Source organism: Phacochoerus africanus, chromosome 15, assembly GCF_016906955.1.
Source record: "Phacochoerus africanus isolate WHEZ1 chromosome 15, ROS_Pafr_v1, whole genome shotgun sequence".
Classification (NCBI taxonomy): Eukaryota; Metazoa; Chordata; class Mammalia; order Artiodactyla; family Suidae; genus Phacochoerus; species Phacochoerus africanus.
The window spans coordinates 21,319,690-21,343,602 of NC_062558.1; the positions used below are offsets into that span (position 1 = coordinate 21,319,690).

The following is a 23,913-nucleotide window of genomic DNA, read 5'->3' on the forward strand; positions in this document are numbered from 1 at the left end:
TGGGACTCCTGATTTTGAAAAACTATTGTTAAAGGAGATTACACCAAGATATATCTTCTATAAGTTTGTTACTTCCATTTAAGTAAAACATTATTCATTTTCCTTGACTTGTTATAAAATCTAGGTCTTTATTCATCATCATTTTTGATATTCTATTTTGAAAGTACAATTTTACTGCCCTGAAAATTTCAAGGTTAAATTCACACACACACTTAAGTTCCAACTCTAGAAATTGAACTTAAGAAGTAATACTTGGAGTTCCCATTGGGGCTCAGTGGGTTAAGGACCCGATGATGTCTCTGTGAAGATGTAGGTTTATAGGTTTGATCCCTGGCCTCACTCGGTGGGTTAAGGATCCATTGTTGCCATGGCTGTGGTGTAGGCTGGCAGCTGCAGCTCTGATTTAACCCCTAGCCTGGGAACTTCCATATGCTGCAGATGCAGCCGTTAAAAAAAAAAAAAAGAAAGTAATACTTTATCCTGTGAAGTCATAGTCCAAATTAGGTGAAACCCAGTGATAAAAGAAATTGTATATTATTTTAAAATATGTGTCTATAAGATAATATTATTATATGTACAAATATACATCATTATATTTACATTCTAAAAATAAAGGATTATTGTTTAATTTCAGGAAAAATTAACTACAATTGTAAGATCAATAGCCCTGTTACATGAAGGGAGAGTTTGTTCATCAATTATTTTCCCCTTGTGATTTATTTTCTCTTATGTTTAATTTCCAGAACTGTGGTTTTTTTTCCCCCTGAAATATAAGAGTATTTGCTCCATAAAAATACCCCAACACTGACTCTTTGGTGTTAGTTACTTTGGGGGGTTTGTAGCTCATCTTTTGCAGAGGTGAGTCCTGACCACAGGAACTTTACCCAGTTGAGGTGGAAGTAGAGTGGGATCACTGGGGGAGGGGGAGCAGTCATGGTTACCAGAGAGGTGTGCTGCTGTGCCTTTGCACTGTTTGCATGTTAGCCTCCCATGCAGCAGTGGTGAGATGTCGGACAAGCAGCAGAGCCTGTCTGAGCTTCGTGGGGAAGAAGCAGCCATTGGCCTCCCTAGGGGGCTGACCCCAGGTGGAGCCCAGCAGGTGTCCTGTTATTATGGGATGTGCTGGGGGTCAACCGTGGGGGAGAAAAGCCCAATTTGGAAGGAGCGGTTGGACTGTGACAGAGTCCTAATGGGATACAAAAGAGTCCTAATGAAGTACGTTTTTTGTCTTACTAAAAATCTTCTATTTTTCTTCAATAAATTGTAACAAAATTCCATTGGGATGGTACAAAGACAAAAATATATTTGATATTAGGCTGTGTTTCATGGTTTAAAAATGGGACTCTATCAGAGGCAGTACTAGTGCCAACATGAATTTCTGGCTGGAAAATTGTTTTAATTGACACTATGCAGCATCATGACTAGAGAACTGAAAGGTGATTACCCTCCTAATTTGAAAGTTTTAATTTATCTTATGACATTAAAATTAGAGAATATTCAATTGGCATGTTGCCAAGTAAGATTATTTTTAATATTAATAATGATTATTAAAATCTTTTTTCCTATAATGACTTCAACTTCTGTTACAAATTTAAATAAGCTTATTTCTACAGCAGTTTACGCAGAGGTCTCAAACTGAACTGTGTAAAACCAAACTATCTGCTTTCCACTGATGTTAAAACCCAGTGACTAGAAGCCTCCGAAAAGGGCTTGATTCCAGCTATGGGCAGGTTTATGAACAATGCAGACACAGCATGCTAATCCAGACTGAACCGCATCAAACCCAAGTCAAAAATAAGGCAAATTCTTGGTTTTCTTTTTACAAATAGAAATCTGTAATTTTTAATTTTGTTTCCTATACCACTTGGCAGATGATGAACATGTGTCTGATTGATATGATCCATACAAACTCAAGGAGAAAATGGAAGTAGAGAAATAAAGAGATGGTAAGAAGGAGAAACTAGGTTTTATTTTTAATAAGTCAGATTCTCCCAAGTCATAAGTCTTATACTTTTGTCTGTGATTCTGACTGTTCACCTACAGTGTGGGGTCCTGGGTTCTTGGAGCCTTAGGTGATATTTTTCACACTATTAATTGTAACTATAATATTTTTACTCTGTTTACTCCATCATACTATATAATTATCTATGCACTTATCTATAATGTAATCATTTTACTTATAGGAGATGGTTTTGAGGGCAGAGATGTCTGTATATCCAACCCACGCTTCGACAATTTAGCTGGAATACAGTCATTGTTATTGTACAGAATTTACTGTTAAACTGGAGCTTTTCTGTCCTGTTTTTTGAAAATGAAACATCCCTATTTTTTCATAGTGCAAGATGGTGTGAATTTTGGAATTTCATACCTGGACCAAGTTCACAAGCATGTCTCTGAAGTGCCCTGAGGTCTCTGCGTAAATGTCCTCTTGAAGATCACGGCTGTATTCTGGGTAAGAGAATGACCACCTTGAGGGACAGTTGATTACAGAGCTACGTATAGAGAACCATTCCATTAAGTTACTGCCACTTCCCCATCACAAGTAGAAAGTGTATCTCCTTACGCAAATAGTAAGCTTCTCGCATCTGGAAAATTTCTCCGTTTGTTCTTGAAGCTAATATATCAATGAGGCAGTTCTCATCAGTGCCTGCTCCCTAGACAGACAGAGCAAGAAGAACATCAGGGCATCTGTGTGGGATAACAGCAGATGTTATCTGTGTAGCCTCCCGGTGTTCTGAGAGGTGGCAGAGGGCATGAAGTGTGTTTGGGATAAAGGCAGCCCCATTCAGTCTGGCTCTGCTATTTACTAGTTGTTTGGCCCCAAAGGTAATATTATCTGAAAGTCTGTTCCTTCATGGAATAAAGCAGCATGGGCATTTCTAAATGATGGGGGAAAGATGTTTAAACCATACTCAGAATGCTATTTTTTTTTTTTCTGCCAGAATATCCATTCTTGGGCAAACTGAAATTTGATCTTGGGTCTCTAATTTGCCGAAGATCGTTCAGAGACTTCTCCCTGCCTCTGCCCGGATGTGGAATTTTGTACCATTTGCCTAAACATCTGGACAGGGTGCTTTCGTTGGTTTTCTTAACAGTCATAGGCATGTAGTCTTCTCTGATGGTGATTTTTTAAAGACAACACGTCTTTTTTAAGAACGCTTCAGAAATCCTTACTATTCTATGAGACGTTGATAAAATAGAATGGTTTCATCTAAACAGTAAATTAAGACTCTCTCCTGATAGTTTTGCAAGAGGTAGGAGCTGACATAGGCAACTTTTTAGTTGAAATTCCTATGACTTTTATACAGTGCCTATTCTAAGCTACAAATATGCTGGCCCAAATCCAGCTTCCCTACTTTTTTTCCCTTTCCTTTTTTCTCCTCACACATTGTTCCCAGACTGTGGTAATCTGGTCCTTGGCAGGCATCGTACTGGAATGGTTTTGGCAGCTCTGCAGGTGTTTAATATCAGCGTTTGGAAAGATGTGAAAAGCCATTTGTCCCCCATCCCTGGCCAGCAAACCTCAAACAAATCTGGAGACCGTTTCTCTCATGGAAATGACTTTTCTATAAGAAAGAATTGTTCTAATCCTTCAGAGGTAAAATGTTGCTACATTTGAGCAATAGTGTTTGTAAAGAACTAGCTTGGGGTCACAAAAATAGACAAAGATGTCATCTGTATTTAGTCTCAGACTCAGTAATACTCTTTACTTGATGAGCCCAATGCATACAATAATTTAAAGAGAGTCACCCGTGTGTAATATTTCTCCTCATCTGTGAAGATGCCCTGGGGAGAGGAAACTCAAATAGCCCTGGAAATTTATTTACTCTTCCTTCAGGCAGCTTGGCACAGAGCTGGGTCAGGTGGCACAGAGCTGGGTCCGGGGGTCTGAGTTCACACAAGAACTGGATGATCCTGGGGCTGGGCTCTGGAGCCCCCCTTTCCTGACACCCCCAACCCCACACTGCAGCATTTCCTTTGTCTCCTCTTTGCTCAGATGCCCCCTCCCTCCCCCATCACAGAGCAGGGCCTGCTCCAGCGAAACACCGGTTGCACCTGTTCAGGTACATTTCCATATCTGACCTCTACCTTCATGGCGTGCCAGAGCTCGTGAGCGTCGTACGAAGGCGGCGGGTACATGAGGCCAACCATGACATCTTTGAAGTGATCTGAAAGCTTCTCCTTCAGGTCACTGACCAGGTCCTGTGGAGGGAAAAGCAAATCTTTTCATGACATTGCTTAGCAATTTTGTGAGAGAAATGGGGTCATCGCAGAAAGACGTCTAGTAGGATGTCCTTCTCTACGTCATTTCACATAATGACTGGTCTGGGTTGGGTCCACGCTTGTATACATGGATGACGTGAGATGACAGATTTGAGGGTTTGAAAATGACCCATGTGCTCACATCTCTGCCTGAGAAGTCACCTGTATAGACTGTGGTCATATGAACACAGACCAATAACCCTTCCCCAGTCCCAGCATGACCCTCTCCTGACTGAATTATAGAAATAAACACAAGTAGAAACCTGAAAGCATTTCAGCTGGGAATGCCTAGTTTTCCTGTATAGACTTAATAAAACATTAGTTTTGAAAGAAAATATGCATTTAAAAAAATGTCATCACTGTAGCAATGTCTTTTAGCAGAGAGTCCCTAGATACACTGATGCCAAAAAGTTCTTATAAATGAATCAAGTAGTCTTAGAACTTTCTTCAAATAGTCACGTTAACACATTTACTGAACATATTGGAAGTTAAATGCTTAAAAAGAAAAACAAGCAGGCTGGATTTTTGTCCTTGAATACAGATATAAAAGCATCAAATTGATCATTTTAATTTGACTTTCACTTTACCTGTATTGAGGAGAGGTTTAAAAATATATATGCTAAATTTATTATTTGTAGCATTACAAAGATATCTGAAAGATGGTTAAAATTGACCATTTATTTCTAAAGTGCATAATGTATATTCAGTTTAATTTAAAAACATGCAATCTTTTAGTTCTGAGGTAGTTCAATAATATTCAAGATGGCATAATGGCCTTTATGACAATAAAAACAAAATCATCATAATTTTCATTTTATTCAGCATAATCTGACAGCCTTTCCTATACTGTGGCTTTCCTTTTTTAGCAAATAGAAGCATTCACCCACAAGGTGATAATTGGTAACATGGAGAATCTATTGAATTTTTGCCAGGGTCAATGCAGTTTGTTTAATGAGCAGCTAATAGGTGTCCGGAGTTGTGATCAGTGCTGGAGTACACATCAGACACATGAGGTCCCTTCATGGAGCTTGTGGTCTAGTTGGTTCCCTCGTCATTCACCAGCGACTCTTTCTAATCACTTTACCAAATGGTCCTAAAGTGCTATTAGGAGGAAGGTGGTGGCACTAGACAAGCAGACACGGACACATGAGTTTGTGAGACTTTGCCTCACCCTCACACAAGCTCAGTACATCTTTCTGAAGGAAAGAAAGGGTGATTCAGTGGGTGTTTGTCTCCACTGTTTCCTGGGCATGGTGCAGGAGCAGGAGGAAAACAACACGGGGTCCCTGTTTTGAAGCGATTCCACATCCAATAAGGCCGGACATCACCCAAGTAAGAGTGTACGCTAATGCTTTCAGGCTTTGATCTTCATTTTTCATATTGGAAGATCCTAAAGCAGTAGTTCAGGAGGTGCTGGAAATCCAGACAAGAGACTAGAATGGACTTACAGGATCAGGAGACATGTGACACAGGCAGAAGGACACATTGCATCGTGACTGGAGTTCAGAAGCCATTTGAGATGCCTAACTTTAGGTCAGCTTGGCTAGGGCCACATATTTGGATATTTGGGCAGACATTCTTCTAGATGTTGCTGTAAAGGGTTTTTTTTTTTTTTTTTTTTTTTGGTCTTTCTAGGGCTACACCTGTGGCATATGGAGGTTCCCAGGCTAGGAGTCGAATTGGAGCTGAGGCCGCCAGCCTATGCCACAGCCATAGCAACATGGGATCCAAGCTGTGTCTGTGACCTACACCACAGCTCATGGAAATGCCAGGTCCTTAACCCACTGAACAAGGCCATGGATGGAAGCTGCATCCTCATGGACACTAGTCGGATTCGTTAACTGCTGAGCCGTGATGAGAACTCTGATGATGAACATTTAAGTCAGCGGACTTTGAGTAGAGCAGTTTACCCTCTGCCACGTGGGTGAGCCGTGTTCCATCAGTTGAAGACTCTAGTAGAAAGAACTGACTTGCCCTCGGGAAATCTGCCAGCAGACAGCCTTTGGAACCAGGCTGCTAGCTTCTCTGAGTCTCTAGCCTGCCAGCCTCTGGTGTGGATTTGGACTTGCTGGTCAGTCTCTATGATCACATGAGCTAGTGCCACACAATCTTTCTCTAGAGAGCTACTGACATCCTTCCAGTGAGGAGGATGCTTAGCTGGAATAGCATGTGACTGAGATGTTTCCTTCAACACGACTTGCAATGTGCCCCTCTACACAATGAAATCAAATAAACAGAAAATTGATAAATACTAGAAACTGTTAATGAAATCAAAACCAGATTTTCTAAAAAAGATGAGTAATATAATAAAATTATACCTACTCTAATAAGAAAAAAATACAGAAAATACAAAATAGCAATATTGGAAATGTAAGAGACATAATACAAACATAATTATTAAAGAGAAAAAGAATATTATGAATTCATTTAACCACTATATTTTGAAGTTTAGTTGAAACAGATCAATTCCTCGAGAGACACAAAATACCAAAATAAACTCAAGCAGAATTTCAAATCAAATCTAAATTTCCTTTTATTAATTTTTAAAATTGAATTTGCAATTAACCCACAGTCTTTAATCTCTATACTCAGGTGGAATCATTTGATGAAACTGATGGAACATTTAAGGTAGAAATGAAATCGACTCTACAGAAAATCTTGTAGAAAATAGGATATGAAAGAAGTCTTCTGTATTTTGCGACTAGTAGCGTCCTAACACCAAAATCAAAAAAACTTCTCGAGCAAAGAATATAGCACTTTGATGTCCCTTGTGAACACAGCTGCAAAAAAATAGGTATCAAATATTTATAAGTTAAATCCATCAAGATGTAAAATATTTAGAAAGAATGGCACTAATGGAGTTCCTGATGTGGCTCAGTGGTAACAAACCTGACGAGTATCCACGAGGATGCCGTTTTGATCTCTGGCCTTGTTCAGTGGGTTGAGGATCTGGCATTGCTGTGTAGGTCATAGACACGGCTTGGATCTGGCATTGCTGTGGCTGTGGTGTAGTCCAGAAGCTGTAGCTCTAATTCAACCCGTAGCCTGGGAACTTTCGTATGCTGCAGGTGTGGCCCTAAAAAGACAAAAAAAAAAAAAAGTAGAATGGCACTAATGACCATGTAGGACTTACCCCAGGAATGCATGCAGTTTACACATGAACATTAGTCAACATAATTCCTCATTTTAGCCTCAGGGGAGAAGCTCCATGATGAGGCAAAAGTATTTGAGGAAGTTTAGCACATTAATGAAATTAAAATTCACCCTGAGGAAAGAATAAACAGGAGGGATTTTCCTCGAACTGATGGGAGGTGCCTAGCAAATGTCTGCTGCTCAGGTGATACTTGGGATGGAGGCTCAATCCTAAGACTGAGAGCAAGGCGAGGGTGTCTTCCCTTTACATAACGTTGTGCTAGGGGCACACACCTAAACAGAAAGGCTAAATTCCAAATCTTCTAGAAGAAAGTACAGGAGCAAATCTTTCAGTCTTAGTGTAGACAAAGAATTATTAGATGGTGTTCAAAATATAAACCATAAATTAAAAAAAATGATGAATTTGACTTTATCAAAGTAAAAACTTCAGTCCTTCAGAAGAAACCACATGTTACTTCACATGTCTGACAGGAGACCATGCCCAGAGGTTTCAGTCTCTTAAGAAAACTCAATTAAGAAGTCGACAGGAGTTCCCGTCATGGCGCAGTGGTTAACAAATCCGACTAGGAACCATGAGGTTGCGGGTTCGGTCCCTGCCCTTGCTCAGTGGGTTAACGATCCGGCGTTGCCGTGAGCTGTGGTGTAGGTTGCAGACATGGCTTGGATCCTGCATTGCTGTGGCTCTGGCATAGGCTGGCGGCCACAGCTCCGATTAGACCCCTACCCTGGGAACCTCCATATGCCGCAGGAGCGGCCCAAGAAATAGCAAAAAGACAAAAAAAAAAAGTCGACAAACAACCTGTTAAAAATATAGGCAAAGGTTGATGTGAACTTATATCTAACCAGAGAAAATATCCATCTGGGCAATAAGCCCACAGAATGATGCTTGTCAACATTAGTCATTAGAGTAATGAGAATTAAGACCACAAAGAGGTAACACTATGCATCCTCTTGAGTGGCTAAAAGTATCAATGCTGATAATACCAAATGTTAGCAAGGAGGTGGATCATTTGGAATTGTGATTACTACTGGCGAGAGTGTAACAGATTTCAACCACCTTAGAAAATGCTTTTGCACTTTTTAATAAATACAAACTTGTACTTCAAAAAGACCCAACAAATCCACTCTGAAATATTAACTAACAAATTGAAAATTTATGAATACACAGGGCGTGAATGTTTATAGGAGCTTAATTCATGAAAGTCCTAAACTTCAAATGACCCAAATGTCCATCAACAGGTGAATGGATAGACCAATAGTGGTATATCCTTATGCTGGGTAATACTCAGCAATAATAAGAAAAAGAACTACTAATACGTAGGAGAATATATGGGAATCTTAAAAACATAGTGCTGAGAAAATGAATCCAGACACAAAGGATCACATGTTACATGGCCTCACTTATACAAAATTCTAGAAAATGACAAAGTTAATCTATAAAGACGGGAAGAAAGAAGCTCAGCAGTTGCTGTGCTCAGAACAGCAGGGGATGGCCTGCCAAGGGGTGGGGACAACATTGGGGTCTCAGGAACGCTCTGTCTTCAACACTGCTTGTAGTTACATGGCCATACGTTTGCGAAAACTCGTCAGGCTGAACTAAAGTGGGCGCATTTTATTTTATATAAATCGTTCCTCAAGGTTGTGGATTTAAAATTGTGTATTAAAAAGTTACTTTGGGAGTTCCCACCGTGGCGCAGCGGTTAACGAATCCGACTAGGAACCATGAGGTTTTGGGTTCGATCCCTGGCCTTGCTCAGTGGGTTAAGGATCTGGCGTTCCTGTGATCTGTAGTGTAGGTTGCAGACGCAGTTCAGATCCCATGCTGCTGTGGTTCTGGCATAGGCTGGTGGCTAGAGCTCTGATTCGACCCCTAGCCTGGGAACCTCCATATGCCACAGGAGTGGCTTAAGAAAACGCAAAAAGACAAAACAAACAAACAAACAAACAAACAAACAAAAAACTTACTTTGGAATCAATACAATACATCTTTTCTAAGTCTTCAATTTAGCTAACTCTTTCCAATAGATTTTTCATCTATGTATGTGTTACGGTCATCATTTGATTTAGTAGTTTCCAGCATTTTCCACACTTGCATACCCAAGGAGAGTTATTCACCTCATCATTGATACTGGTGCCATAAAGCAATGATTCTGTCACCAACCCAGGGTGGGGCCACTGAGGGTGCTGGTTGAGAGGAAGCATTTGCCAAGTTACTGGGAGGAGTTTAATATAACATCCTATTGAGGAGTTCTCATTGTGGCTTAGTGATAATGAACCTAATTAGTATCCATGAGAATGCAGGTTTGATGCCGGGTCTTGCTCAGTGGGTTAAGGATCTGGTGTTGCCGTGAGTTATGGTATAGGTTGCAGATTTGGCTTGGATTCATATTGCTATGTCTGTGGTGTAGGCCAGCAGCTGCAGCTCTGATTCGACCCCTAGCCTGGGAACTTCCATATGCTGTGGGTTTGTCCCAAAAAAGACAAAAAAAAAAATTCATAAAAGAGAGATAATTTCAATCAAATGAGGTTCCTGGGAAGTGTAGGCGGGAGCTAAGTCTTGAAAGAGGAGGTGGGCTTTGGTCAGGCCAAAGGGGGGACTAAGGTGCAGGGGACCAAGGGATATATCTGAGGACACAGGAGACTCAGTGGATAGAGTCACTGAGGTGAGAGAGACAGGAGCTGGCTCTGAAGACATGATGGGCTGAGGCTTTGATGCTCAGTTACCACAGGGTCCCTTCTCATTCAAAGAAAGGTCCCAATAGTGGACATTCAAGCAGGTCAGGTGGAAGGGGGTGCTTGTGGTGACCAGTAACATTTGTTGAATGTTTTGACCTGTCGAAATGCGATGTCTGTCCTTACAACAACCCCATGAATGGGAACAGTAACCAGCCTACAGTGCAGAGGAGAAAAGAGGGAAAAAGGGTGGCCTGTCCTTAGGCAAAATGTTCATGCAATCAACAGCAAGGACAGCACCTGGATTGGAAACCAAGCCCTGGCTTCTGCTTTCCTGTTTATGCGACGCAGCCACAGGCAGCCTCAGGTGACCCACCAGCGAGGCAGTGGTCAGGGCATACAGAAGGTGAGGGCAGCATTTATGAGCATTTAAATTCAGAGAGGGGCACGAGGGTTTAAATGCAAATGGACTAATGGGATAGACATCATCTCAAGAGGAGAGGAGCGGGTACTCAGTAGCTGATGGAAAGGTTAGAATTATCATCTTCAGAGTCTTCCTCTGAGCGTCAGAGTGCTGGTTATTTCTTTTTCTTTTTTCTTTTTTTTTTAATTTTAGACTAACATTTTTATTTAATACTTTCCGTAGTGTCATCTATTTTTTTTTGTCTTTTGTCTTTTTAGGGCCTCACCCATGGTATATGGAGGTTCCCAAGCTAGCTGTCTAATGGGAGCTGTAGCTGCTGGCCTACACCACAGCCACAGCAATGCAGGACCCAAGCCACCTCGTCAACCTACACCACAGTTCATGGCAATGCTGGATCCTTAACCCACTGAGCGAGGCCAGGGATGGAACACGCAACCTCATGGTTCCTAGTCAGATTCATTTCCACTGTGGCATGACGGGAACTCCAGTGTTGGTTATTTCTTGGCTCCATTGCTCAACCCTCACATTTATTACATTAGATTTAATGACCATGTGTATGCATTTATTCCCCGCACCCCCGACATGGACATTCTCACAAATGATCCTCAATGTCACCTTGCTCCGGGACTGTGCTGAGTATCCACATGTGCAGAGAACAAAGTGGATATAATGTGTAAATAAATGTGTAAACAAGTAAGAGGATGAAGGAATAAATGTTGGAGAAGAAAGCCCTGTACTTAACAATTAAACGTAAAATATAAAAGTAAGGTTTGGGCGCTGCAAATCTTTTAAATCTTCCATATCTTTGGGGTGCCTATACCTCCAAAGATATATTTATAACAGCATCTTCCGTCATCTTAATTCAGCTGTGACACCTGCGGCATCTACAGGGCGGACAGAAACCAGCACGGCCGCTAGATGGCGCGGGGCAGCTTTGCTCTCAGCTTAGGTGTGTGCGTGTTTTCACGTGAGCCCGCGCGTGTGCGCGCCTCTAACAAACTGTGTAAGGTATCTGCAAGAAGTTAGAGAATTTGGGGGAGAGAAGGTACGGGGCGACCTCAGCCATCAGCACCCAGACCTGGAGGTGGCCGAGCGCTCAGGTCCTGGCCGAGGTAGGTGCTCTCCCCTCCGCTTCTGCTTCCCTGTCTGCTCAGTGAGAAGAGTAACAGCATCCGCCTCGTGGGGTTTTCCTACGTGTAAAATATTTAGCCTAGGTCAGATTCTTAAAATATTTTCTGGCAGGTGCTAGGCAGTCAAAATATCGTTTACTATCCGCCCCCACAACCGAATATTAGGTCATTGCTTCAGATTTAAAATGGCTGATGCTCCACTGTCTCCTCTCTGACCTCTTTCTGTCTCTCTTTCTCTTTCCCCACCCCAGAAGTTTGTCTGCTTTACCGTATTTCTCACAATTTTTACAAGATCCAATTGTCGGTAAATACTTTGGTCTCTAACTTACAAATACCCCCTGAAACTGATCATTTCCTCCCACTTTTTCCTGCTGCAGCACTGGCCTGCAGGCCATCGTGTTCCTGAATTCAGTGCAATAGCCTCCAGGTGGGTCCCCCGACCCACACCTGACAGGTGATCCTTCAGATGCCCTCTTTCCCACTCAAAACTCCGGAACCAATTACAGCTGCTTTTGTGCAGGTGAGCTCAGAATAAAGCAAACCTGCAGGTGTTTTATTTCACGAAGAGGTCAAAGGGCTTACGAGGTTTCCAAGGCACCCGCGGTGCTCTTGGTCTTGTCTCTACCCTCATCTCCTGTTCCCGACCCCACACCAGCCTCCGAGGGCTTCCGCAGATCCAGAACAGCAGACCTGCCCCCGTGGGCCCTTGCTTCCCTCCCTGTTCCTCGTTCTCTTGCTGTTCACGTGGCTGCCGTTCCGCCTTCTTCAGGGAAACTGCTGTTGTTACACTCTTTACACCTGCTGCCTCAGCGTTCCTGGATTTCTCACCAGCCTTCATCTTTTTGCCCGAAGCACTATTCCCTTCTAATATGACCCATTTCACTAGTTTGTATCTGTCTCACAGGTAGAACATGAGCTCCGCCATGGCAGGGCTTTATCTGCTTTACTCATGACTGTTTCACCAATGACTGTTTCGCCAGTTGATAGCATTGTGCCTGCCTCATAGTAGCACTGACAACATTGGTATAAAATAAGAACAAACGAGGTTTGCTTGTAATCCATCAGTTATTTGTTTGGAGTCATTCTTGGCTGTTCAAAGACAAATAGTACAGGCCCTTGTCCTCAAGCAACTTTATTTCAAGGAGGCGCAGGAACATGGGAGTTACAATGACCTTATGTGTGGAGAGCTGTGGTGGTGACCGCAGTGCATTTATCAAGACTTCAGAAGATGCAACTTTCATGGGGAAGATTAATATTGAGGAATATGTTTAAATAGCTCTACTTTATAAGTTCAAAGAGAAGCCTTTAAATAGGTTCTCTAATTAGAGTCATGAATTCCCTCCAGGGGCATAGGAATAGCTTTGCAGATGCACCTTTGGAAAGTGACACCCCCACCCCCACCCCAGCCTGACTGCCTCTGCTTGCTTATTTACCAAGGATTCGACCTGAAGGGAGGCTGGGGGGCCTCACAGCTTGGCCTTGCATTAGGGTAATGAGTCCTTGCACTTACAGCTGAGCTGCTCCAGCTGCTGGGAGTGCAGGGGGCCAGGCTGCAGCAGTCCTCACAGTGGCACTTTAAAAGTCACACTTCGGTTCCTTCTTCTTTCTTCCTCTCATCCTTCATCTAATTGTGTGACCTTCAGGGGCCCGAGACGCAGAAGGCTGATGAACACTGTGCTCCTCTGGAAACGCTCGGGGAACAGCTTTATATGCTTTTAACTTATATACCTTTTCTTATTATCATAAAAATGATACTTTGTCTTTTAAACACTCAGTGATGTAGACCCTTAAAAAGTGTAACTTAGAATTTGTCTTACTTCTACCTGCCCCAATATTCATTCTGTAAATACTTGGGGAATTTTATATTGTATAATAAAAACACTTGGGAGTTCCCGTCTTTGTGCAGTAGAGGCGAATCTGACTAGGAACCATGAGGTTGTGGGTTCAATCCCTGCCCTCGCTCAGTGGGTTAAGGATCTGGCGATGCCGTGAGCTGTGGTGTAGGTTGCAGATGTGGTTCAGATCCCACATTGTTGTAGCTCTGGTGTAGGCCAGTAGCAACAGCTCGGATTAGACCCCTAGACTGGGAACCTCCATATGCCGCAGGAGCAGCCCTAAAGAGACAAAAAAGACAAATAAATAAATAAATAAATAAAAACACTTGTGCTAGCTGCTTTGTCACTGTGCAGTCGTAAGTAAATTTATGATTGATTATTTTTATTGAAATATAGTTGATTTATAATATTATGTTAGTTTCAACTATACAGCAAGGTGATTCAGTTATAGGTTCCTACAAGATAATATAGTTCTCTGTGCCATCCGTGTTTTTTTCTATTTTATGTATAGTAGTATCTGTTAATCCCATACTCCTAATTTATCCCCTCCCCATTTCTCTTCCCCATTGGTTTGTTTTCTGTGAGTCTATTTCTCTTTTCTGTATTAATTCATTTGTATTATTTTTTAGATTTCACATTTAAGTGGTATGATATTTGTCTTTGTCTTACTCCACTTAGTATGATCATCTCTAGGTCCATCCATGTTGCTGCAAATGGTATAGCTCATTCTTTTTATGGCTAAGTAATATTCCATTGTGTATATGTACCACATCTTCTTTATCCATTCTTCGGTTGATGGACATTTAGGTTGTTTCCATGTCTTGGCTATTGTTAGTAGTACTGCTGTGAACATTGGGGTGCATGTATCTTTTTGAATTAGAATTTTCCCCTTTTCTGGATATATATCCAGGAGTGGTATTGCTGGATCATATGATAATTTAAAGGACCCTCCATACTGTTCTCCATAGTGGCTGCACCAGTTTACATTCTCAGCAGTATAAGAGGGCTCCCTTTTCTCCACACCTTCTCTAGCATTTAAATTGTTTGTGGACTTTTTAATGATGGCCATTCTGACTAGTGTGAGGTGGTACCTCATTGTAGTTTTGATTTGCATTTCCCTAATAATTAGTGATGTTGAGCATCTTTTCATGTAGATATTGGCCATCTGTATGTCTTTTTTTGAGAAATATCTCTTAAAATATTCTGCTCATTTTTTTGATTGGAATTTATATATATATATATATATTTAGCTGTTTGTATCTTTTAGAGTTTAAGCCCTGGTTGGTCACATGGTTTGCAAATATTTTCTCTCATTCTGTGCATTGTCTTTTCATTTTGTTGATGGTTTCCTTTGCTGTGCAAAATTTGTCAGTTTGATTAGGTCCCATCTGTTTATTTTTGTTTATATTTCTTTGCCTTGGGAGACTGACCTAAGAAAATATTGCTAGGTTTTAGTCAGAGAATGTTTGGCCAATGTTCTCTTCTAGGAGTTTTATGATGTCTTGTCTTTTTTATAAGTCTTCAAGCCATTTTGAATTTACTTTGTTTGCAGTGTAAGGATGTGTTCTAGTTTCATTGACTTACATGCAGCTGTCCTGTTTTCCCAGCACCACTTGTTAAAGAGACTGTTTTTCCCATTTTAAATTCTTGCCTCCTTTGTTGAAGATTAATTGACCATAGGTGTCTGGGTTTACTTATGGGTTCTCTATTCGGTGCCATTGGTCTGTATGTCTGTTTTTGTACTAGTACCACGCTGTCTTGATTACTGTGGCTTTGTAACATTGTCTGAAGTCTGGTAGGGTTATGCTTCCTGCTTTGTTCTTTTGTGGTTCTATATACATTTAAGATTATTTGTTCTACTTCTGTGAAAAATGTCATGGGTAACTTGATAGGGATCGCATTGAATATGCAGATTGCTTTGGGTAGTATGGCCATTTTAATGATGTTAATTCTTCCAAACCAGGAGTATGGGACATCTTTCCATTTCTTTGAAGTGTCTTCAGTTTCCTTTATCAATGTTTTATTGTTCTAACCCTATAGGTCTTTCACCTCCACCATTAGGTTTATTTGTAGGTATTTTGTTTTTTGAAGCATCTTTAAATGGGACTGATTTTTTATTTTCTCTTTCTGACATTTAATTTTTAGCATAAAGAAATGCACAAGGCAGACTGCTGATCAGTGCAGACGTGGTCATGGCTCTAGGGGCCGTAATGTTTTGACCTGGTTCATCAGGGACACCCTGGCTGTTGTTGGAGGGGAGGCTGAGCCCTGACCTATGGAGTCTGTGGTGACCCTGGGTACTTGGTGTCAGACTGTTTAATTTGGGGGAAGGAGCCCCACACAGAAGAGGTGTCAGAAGTGAAGTGCTGAGCAGCGTAAGTGTAGGAGAGGCGGGGCTTTTCTTTAGGTTATGGAGCCGTGTTTTGGAGATGTGGTTGTTCTAGCCTCACCTCCCCCGCCACAGCAATTCTTTCCTTCCTGTAATGTTGTCAACCTCAGGATGTGCTGCCTGGTCTGGCCCGTGGATGGGAACCTGAAAGGCTGGAGGAACTTCACTTAGGCTTGGCTCAGCCACTCAGATCCTCTCTGGACTCTGTGGTCAAAGGACAGTGGCCACGGGTGGGGTCCCTCTGTGGGTGGGCGCATGCCCTTCTCCATGATTGCCCCTCCCGTACCCAAGTTTTCCAAGGCAACATTCTGGGTGTGAGTTGGGAGTAATGGGAAAACAGTGAAGCCACATTTCCAGAGAGATGCCCCTGGGGTGGCCCTGGGGACCTCATCCCAGGCGCCATGGCAAAGTCTGTGCCCTGCAGACACACCTGTTGTATCTTGGTGAGAACTTTCAACCAAGTGGATAGACCATGGACTTATAGAAAAAGCCATTCAGTCTCCAGGACTGGCCCTTGTTGGTGGTGTTTGTTCAGCTCCCTGAGGTGTCAGCCCTGGGTACTGGCCTCCCCATTGCGCCTGGAGCCCTTGGGTTATTGAAGACAGTGTGATTTGAGTTGATGGACTTGGCCTTGGCATTTGCTGGCCAGAATGACAGAACTGGCCTGGGGATTGCTGTGCTCAGGAGGCACAGAATTGAGGGCTGACATTGTGTGGAGGTAGGCTCTCTGGGCTCTGGATGCTATGCAGCTGAGGCACTGAGGGTCCTTCCCCAGGACATTCGTACAGTGAATCTTGGTTGTAGAGGTGGTGCCTCACCCCACCAGCGCTGGATAGCCACACACCCTGCTCGTTGGAAGTGACTTATGCTCCAACCTCATGGTTTCCCTCCTGCCAGCCCTCCTGCTGCACCTGTAGGTTACCTGCTTACCTCTGCACTAACCTGTGGGCCTGAGGCTCAGGAAATGTGCACAAATGCTGCCACTCTGGCTGCCACTTTTGCCATGAGCATCTTCTCTCTTTGACCAGGAGTTTCCTGTTTCACTGGTACCCAGGACATCATGGCTGGGTAACATTGTCTTGTGAGTGTACCACAGGCTCACACCCTTCCCAGTTCCTGACACTGATAGTACAACACAGTGTGAGGTTAATCCCCATGTTTGGAGAAAGCATTTTCACTCTTATTACATAAGGAAATAACTCCTTATGTATCTAAATTATATATATAAAAAAACTACTAGAGTTCCTGTCGTGGTGTAGCAGAAAAAAATATGACTAGGAACCATGAGGTTGTGGGTTCGATCCCTAACTTCGCTCAGTGGGTTAAGGATCTGGCATTGCCGTGAGCCGTGGTGTAGGTCGCAGATGTGGCTCAGATCTGGTGTTGCTGCAGCTGTGGCACAGGCCAGTAGCTGTAGCTCCAATTGGACCCCTAGCCTGAGAACCTCTATATACCAAGGGTGCGGCCCTAAAAAGCAAAAAAATAAAAAATTGAAAATATATAAAAAACTACAAATCAATAAATGACAAGGTACTGAAAGAAAAATACACAAATATAAGGAGTTAGCTTCAAAGAAGCAGCAGCCAAAATGTAACAGAAAACAAAACAACACATGAGAAGATGCTCAACATTACATTATTACTATCACCTGTTACTTGTACTAGTGACATATTTTTACGGTTAAATAAAGACGGTACTTTTCTAGCCATCCCCTGCCTAGCTGTACTTCAAGATCAGTACACCTAAAAAATACCACAATGGGATTTCACTCACTTTCATCATATTGGTCAAAACCTGAGAAGTGTTGGAAGGATTTAAAGGAAATGGAATTATTATATATTGCAGGTGGGAATGTCTTAGTGTTTTAAAGCCTGATGTGGCCTGGCTTTAGAGATAATTAATTTTCTTTCTCCTCTCTCCCTCTTTGGCAGAGATTATATGTTATTTCAAAGAAAAATCATTGTTCAGGCTGTAATAAACATATACTGGGGAATTTCAAAAGATATAATGCTTTGATTGATTCTTTAAAAAATTTTTTTCAGAATTATAAATTGTTTTTCCCAGTAGTTAAGGTCCCATTTTCACCAAAAGCGGTCTATTGAAGTTACTCTATATTTTAGAGATAAGATAGTTGTACCATCTTAAATTACATGATCTATGCTCATAAAATTGATCTGTGATCAATAGTAAAATGAATTTCAGCTTCTAAAGCAAAAGTGAGGATTGAGGAGAAGATACAGAATTGGTTACTGGTCCCAGTGACATGATAATCCTGCATCTGAGCAGATCAGCCACTGCTTAGGTTTGTTGGCACTTCAAGGTCAGTATTTTTAACCATGAAGCTGAGAAGTGAGAGGAAAGAAAAAGGTTTGAAGAGTGAACTGTTTCCATCTTTTTGCTCTGCCCCCTGAGCAGACCATCAGAGGCTTGGGGTTTGAACTGCAGAAATGTGTCTTTTCAACTGGGAGCCTGGGATCTGAGCTCAGGGAGTGGGCAGAGGTCCAGGTAGCCCCATGCGGAAGCAGCCTCTCCCCCAAACACCCCTGTCTCTCTTCCTCTCCCTCTGAGCCCACAGTCCTCTGGGCTCAGGGCACACCTGCCTGATCTCATTGACCTTTAACCATCTCCTTGAAGGTCCACCTCCAAACAGTCCCATGAGGTTAGAGCATCAGTGTGGCTTGTGGCTTGTGGCTTGGATGGGACACCATTCAATCTGCAACATCAGCTCTGCCTGCCACTCTCCTAAGTGCTGGGGACCTTGGTGAACAAGCAGAGGCCCCTCCGGGGTGGGGTGTATGTCCTAGGGGAGGTGCCAGGCAGGAAATCCCGTACAAGGCATCAGTGAACCATGTGATAAGTTAGGGGGCAGTGGTGGGGTCTGGAGTGGGGAGGGCTATGGCCCCCTTGAGCACCTACCCACCCTGAACAAAGCCTGGAAGGATGAGTGAGGGTGGGCTGGGTGTGAGAGGGACGCTTGGAAGGCGTGATGCAGAGTCAGGTACTATGGCCCAAGTTCTAACTATGGGGTTGGGGGCCCTTGAGCCACTGCACTAAATTACACAACTGGCGCCGAGCATTTAAAAAATTCCAGATGCGGGGATATTTCATAGCTGATCATGCCAGTTTTAGATGAACCCTGGGAGACCCAGTTGCGACCATGTGAATTTGCCCCTCAGGAGTCGACCTCTGATTGCCCAGAGAGTCAGTGTGGACGGTCCCCACCCTGCCAGGGCACCTCACATTTGGGCTCCGCTAAACTGGGGGCATGGCTCCCATATTGGGAGGAAGCCTGGAGGGACCTCCTTCCTTATGCTGACCAGTATGCCAATCATAGGTTCCAAGGGCTTTTCACCTGAGCCCAGGGACTAGTTTGCTTTAGGTCAAGGAAGTTGTTGATAGAATTCTGCAGCTCTTCACTAAAGTAAAATATCAAGCAATAACAATTATTTATGGAGCAAGCCTAGAAAGTACCTTACTCAGCAGCTAGGAAAATAATGCCCTCTAACGTTGATTATCCATGTTAATAAAAACTAAAAATATCAATGATTCAAGTACAGGAAACCCCTAATCTCTCCCACAGAAAGGGAAAGCTACACCTTGCTCAGGTGGAAGAAGTAGCTTTGAATATGAGGGGAGGGGAGACTTCACCCCTCAAGAGGGTCAGCAGTGTAACCTGAGGGCAGCCAGAGCAGGGAGTGAGGGAAAAGGGGAATTTAGGCAATTTGTGAATATTCACGTTAACTATGCAGTGGATTCTGAGGGGATGTTTTCCTTTTCCTCCTTTGTTGTTTAAAGGCCGAGTGGAATTCTATAAATGCAGTGCCTCTTCAGGGCTGGGCTCTGGCGGGAGTGATGGCTGCAGGTAAGCCAGTCCTGGATTTCCAGGAAGTGCTGGTGCAGGGCGCGGGAGGTAAGGTAAACCCGCACACCTGGCAGGGAAGGAGGGCGGCGTGGTCAGGGCGCGGAGTGTTTGCACGTGCACCTGCAGAGGGCGCCGGTGGGCCAGGTGCGGGAGAGGAGTCCCGAGAGGTTGGGGCTGCATGGTGGGGGGCGGGGCCCGCGTGGGGGCGGGGCCCGCGTGGGGGCGGGGCCCGCGTGGGGGCGGGGCCCGCGTGGGGGCGGGGCCCGCGTGGGGGCGGGGCCCGCGTGGGGGCGGGGCCCGCGTGGGGGCGGGGCCCGCGTGGGGGCGGGGCCCGCGTGGGGGCGGGGCCCGCGTGGGGGCGGGGCCCGGGCGGCCTCGGTGCACAGGTCTGATCCTGGAGTCCGCCCAGCACTGTCAGGGGCTCCCAGTGATGTGGTGGAGGCGGAGAGGCCAACAGGCTAGAGGTGAGAAGCAGGGCCCGGCGGAGCTCGGTGGGCCTGGGGCGCGTGGCTTGCTCTTGCTTCTCGGAAATGTGGGGCGTGTGAGGAGAATCGAGATTCAGGCTCAGGGATTAAAGCAGAAGCACAGAGCTTTAGATCTGGATTCATTCTGGCTTCAGTTTGGGTGTGCCCAGCGGGAGGAGTTTCTGCGTCTGTCTGGGCACTGGGTGGTCAAGGCCGGATGAGGACAGCGTGAAAGGGACGTGCGGGAGGAAGAGTGGCTACAAGACAGGCTAGCTGACACTGACGGGAGTTTCGGAGCCGAGGGGCCTACTCCATATCTGTGCGGGTCCCCAAACTTCCAGGGTCCCGGCCACCTGCACAGGGCGTCTGACCCGCTCTAAGACTCCAGGCCTGCAAAATTGCTCTTTCCTCCACCGTTTCATGGATTTCACATCCCCAGTGAAAGAGCCTTGTTTCTGAATTGCTTTCATCTGTTTAGCGGTAATTTGTAGGGAGTGATACAGCAATGGTTTAACGTTAAGTTAACCAGATCTTCAAAAAGCACAGATGAATGTAAACCTTTGGTCACAGAAAAATGAGTCTCTCATGGCAGGGTGCACATTAAAACAATATTAGATTACTAACACAGCAACTTTTACAGCTTTTACATTCTCTATCAAAAGAAAACTAGCACTGGTGTCTTAGGAACATAAGAAAAGCTCGCAGTTTTACCTGGAGAGAAAAAGCATAACATTTCCTTCTATGTCTTAATTTAATTTCACCGGTAGTGGTGGCTTTGGGGGTTAGTCATTCATTCTGAAGCAGAGGACTGCCTGGAGGAGGGGAGATGGAGTCAGTCTCCTGGGCTAAAGCTGGAGAAAGGTTTCTTTTCTTTTTTTTTTTTTAACTTGTATTTATTTATTTATTTATTTATTTGTCTTTTTTGCCTTTTTCTAGGGCTACACCCGTAGCATATGGAGGTTCCCAGGCTAGGGGTCGAATCGGAGTTGTAGCTGCCAAGCCTATGCCAGAGCCACAGCAACACGGGATCCGAGCTGCCTCTGTGACCTACACCACAGCTCCCAGCAACGCTGGATCCTTAACCCACTGAGCAAGGCCAGGGATTGAACCTGCAATCTCATGGTTCCTAGTCGGATTCCTTAACCACTGAGCCACAACGGGAACTCCTAGAGTAAGGTTTCTAATAGTGTCTCCTAGATAGGGCTCCACAGACTGATTGCTGTTTCAGGTCCTTTTGGCCAGAAGAGTTTTGTTCAGAGTCTGCGGTTTAAAGGTTTAAATGCATCACAAAAGAAAGAATGGCACTTGCTTTGAAATTAGGGTGTGATTACTTTAAAGCACTCTGGGCTGTTTTATTGCCTGAAGCTATTTTTAAGCACCTCCTTTTCTAATGGTCTCTTGAAAGGCAGCGAGAGCAACAGCTCCCCGGAACCTGCTGGGAGAACCTTGGAGAATTGCAGGGAAAAGTCCTGTATTTTGGCCTTGGATCAGTGGGCCCTCTTGAGCCCTCCCTAGAGTTTGACCCAGGGGCATTCACAGACACCGCTTTTAGCCTCCCTGCAGCAGCCTGTGTTGTCCTTTATCAGGACTTTCAGTGTATGAAGCTGAGCAATATCTGAGGAAGGGCTGGTGGGTCACTGGTGCATGAGCACATTGTACACATGAGACACCTTGATGTCTCTCTCCCACGTTCTGTGAACACGTTTGAGACAAAGGGACCGTCTCTGATGCACATTGAAGTCGGGAGCCTTTGTAATCAGAGACTGCAAAGGGGAGCGGTACCTGTTTCCTAGGGGCTTGTACTGCAGACAGTCAGGGGAGGGGAGCTCACCCGGCAGAAGGCACCCTGGTAGGTCTCAGCGATCACTAGCCTCTGGGCGTTGCAGCGCTGGGTCAGGATGTCGATCAGCAGGTCCTTGTCACAGCCTGGAAAGAATGGTATTTGGAGAGCAGTGAGGTCGTTGCTGTGAACTGGAGATGGGCACTTGCCGTCTGCCTCTACATAGACTGAATGCTGAGCCACTGCACCTGCCTACCCCCAACACCTCCTGAGTGGAGCTCAGTGTGGAGATCAGGAGGGGGGTGCTCCGTGCCTTGGAAAACAGGCAGAACAGGTCTTCAGATACTTAGATATTTTCAGAAGATATTATGAGCCCAATTCTTGCATCTCCTTGTATCTAGAAAAGCACTGAAATACTTATGGTGACATCTGCTCCTTGTGACTAGCAGCGACCTTCTGCAAAATGTGTGCATCTCCCCCTTCATCAAAATCACTCACATGCTGCCCTCCCCCCTCCCCCCACCTGTTTGGAGCAGTATCTTAGAGCTCTCCGAAATGCTGCCTCCAAGGCTCTAGTCCTCATTTTGCCCCCAGTAAAACTTAACTCTCTACTTCTAGGTTTATATATATATATATTTTTTTTTTTGGTCTTTTTTGTTGTTGCTGTTGTTGTTGTTGTTGTTTTGTTGCTATTTCTTGGGCCGCTCCCGCGGCATATGGAGGTTCCAGGCTAGGGGTCAAATCGGAGCTGCAGCCACCGGCCCACACCGGAGCCACAGCAACGCGGGATCCGAGCCGCGTCTGCAACCTACACCACAGCTCACGGCAACGCCGGATCGTTAACCCACTGAGCAAGGGCAGGGACCGAACCCGCAACCTCATGGTTCCTAGTCGGATTCGTTAACCACTGCACCACGACGGGAACTCCCTAGGTTGTATATATTTTTAAATTGACACTATTGTTGGCTGAAATAAAATGCACAACCTACAAGTTGCGAATTATGTTTTATTTGGTAACTCTCTGAGGCCTCAAGCCAGGGAGGCAGCCTCTCAGTAGCTCCGCAGGACAGCTCTGAAGAGGCGAGAGCTAGGGGGGATGTACGGGAGATTTTGCAACAAAAAACGGGTAGTGAGAACATCAAAATATTACTCTTAATTAAAAGCAGACACCTCGAGTGAGTGAATTTAGGCTTTGTATGTAGGAAGCTGCAGGGTCTGGGCTCACTGACATGATTCCTTTGACATACACTGCGGCTGTGGAGGGCCAGCATCCTGTGCTTTCCCACCCTGAGTCCCCTCAGGGGGCACTCTTGGGGTGGCTGTAATGTGGTGGCTTGATGGCCACAACATCCTTTGTTCACTGATGTGGCAAGTGACACTTTTTTCATTGACACTGCTCTGTAGAGGGAAGAACCCATTGTGCTGTGATCCAGACTGGTACACAAGCTTGGCCCCCATGGCGCCTCCAGCAGGGAGCAGTTCTAACTAGGATGGAAATCCCAGAATGGCTCCTGATGCCTGTGTGCTTCCTGTCTCTCCTCTCGGTGCTGCATCTACAGATTTTCCTTTAAAATGATCCCGTGACAATTCAGGGGTAGAAGACATGATCTCCCTTCCACCAGCCCTCCCCTCTCCAACTAGAAGCTTCTCTGAAGCTCAGGCTGATGCCTTTCCTGTGTTAGAGTGTTACCGAGAGGTGCTATTCTTAGTCTGATTGGTGAATGGTTTCATAAGATAGTTTTTGTAAAAACGACTCATTTTCCTTTGCTCCCAAATAAATTTTCGCTTTCTTATTTTTTTAAAGTAAAAAACAGTAGCCAAGTCAAAAATCAGTAAGTGGAACAATATCAAACTCAAAAGCTTCTGCACACCAAAAGAAACAATCAACAAAATGAAAAAGAAGCCTACAGAATGGGAGAAAGTATTTGCAAATCATATAT

At 44.2% G+C, this 23,913-nt stretch overlaps 1 protein-coding gene across 1 annotated transcript in view; it reads right to left on the reverse strand.

Moving 5' to 3' along the window:
• Positions 1-23,913, reverse strand: part of ANXA10 (annexin A10) — a 65,940-nt gene that overhangs the window by 12,219 nt on the left and 29,808 nt on the right. The window contains exons 3-6 of the mRNA XM_047762162.1: positions 22,025-22,119; positions 4,090-4,203; positions 2,564-2,654; positions 2,369-2,448 (exon numbers count right to left, since the gene is read on the reverse strand). Of these exons, the coding sequence (XP_047618118.1) occupies positions 2,369-2,448; positions 2,564-2,654; positions 4,090-4,203; positions 22,025-22,119 (380 nt within the window). The remainder of the gene's footprint in view (positions 1-2,368; positions 2,449-2,563; positions 2,655-4,089; positions 4,204-22,024; positions 22,120-23,913) is intronic.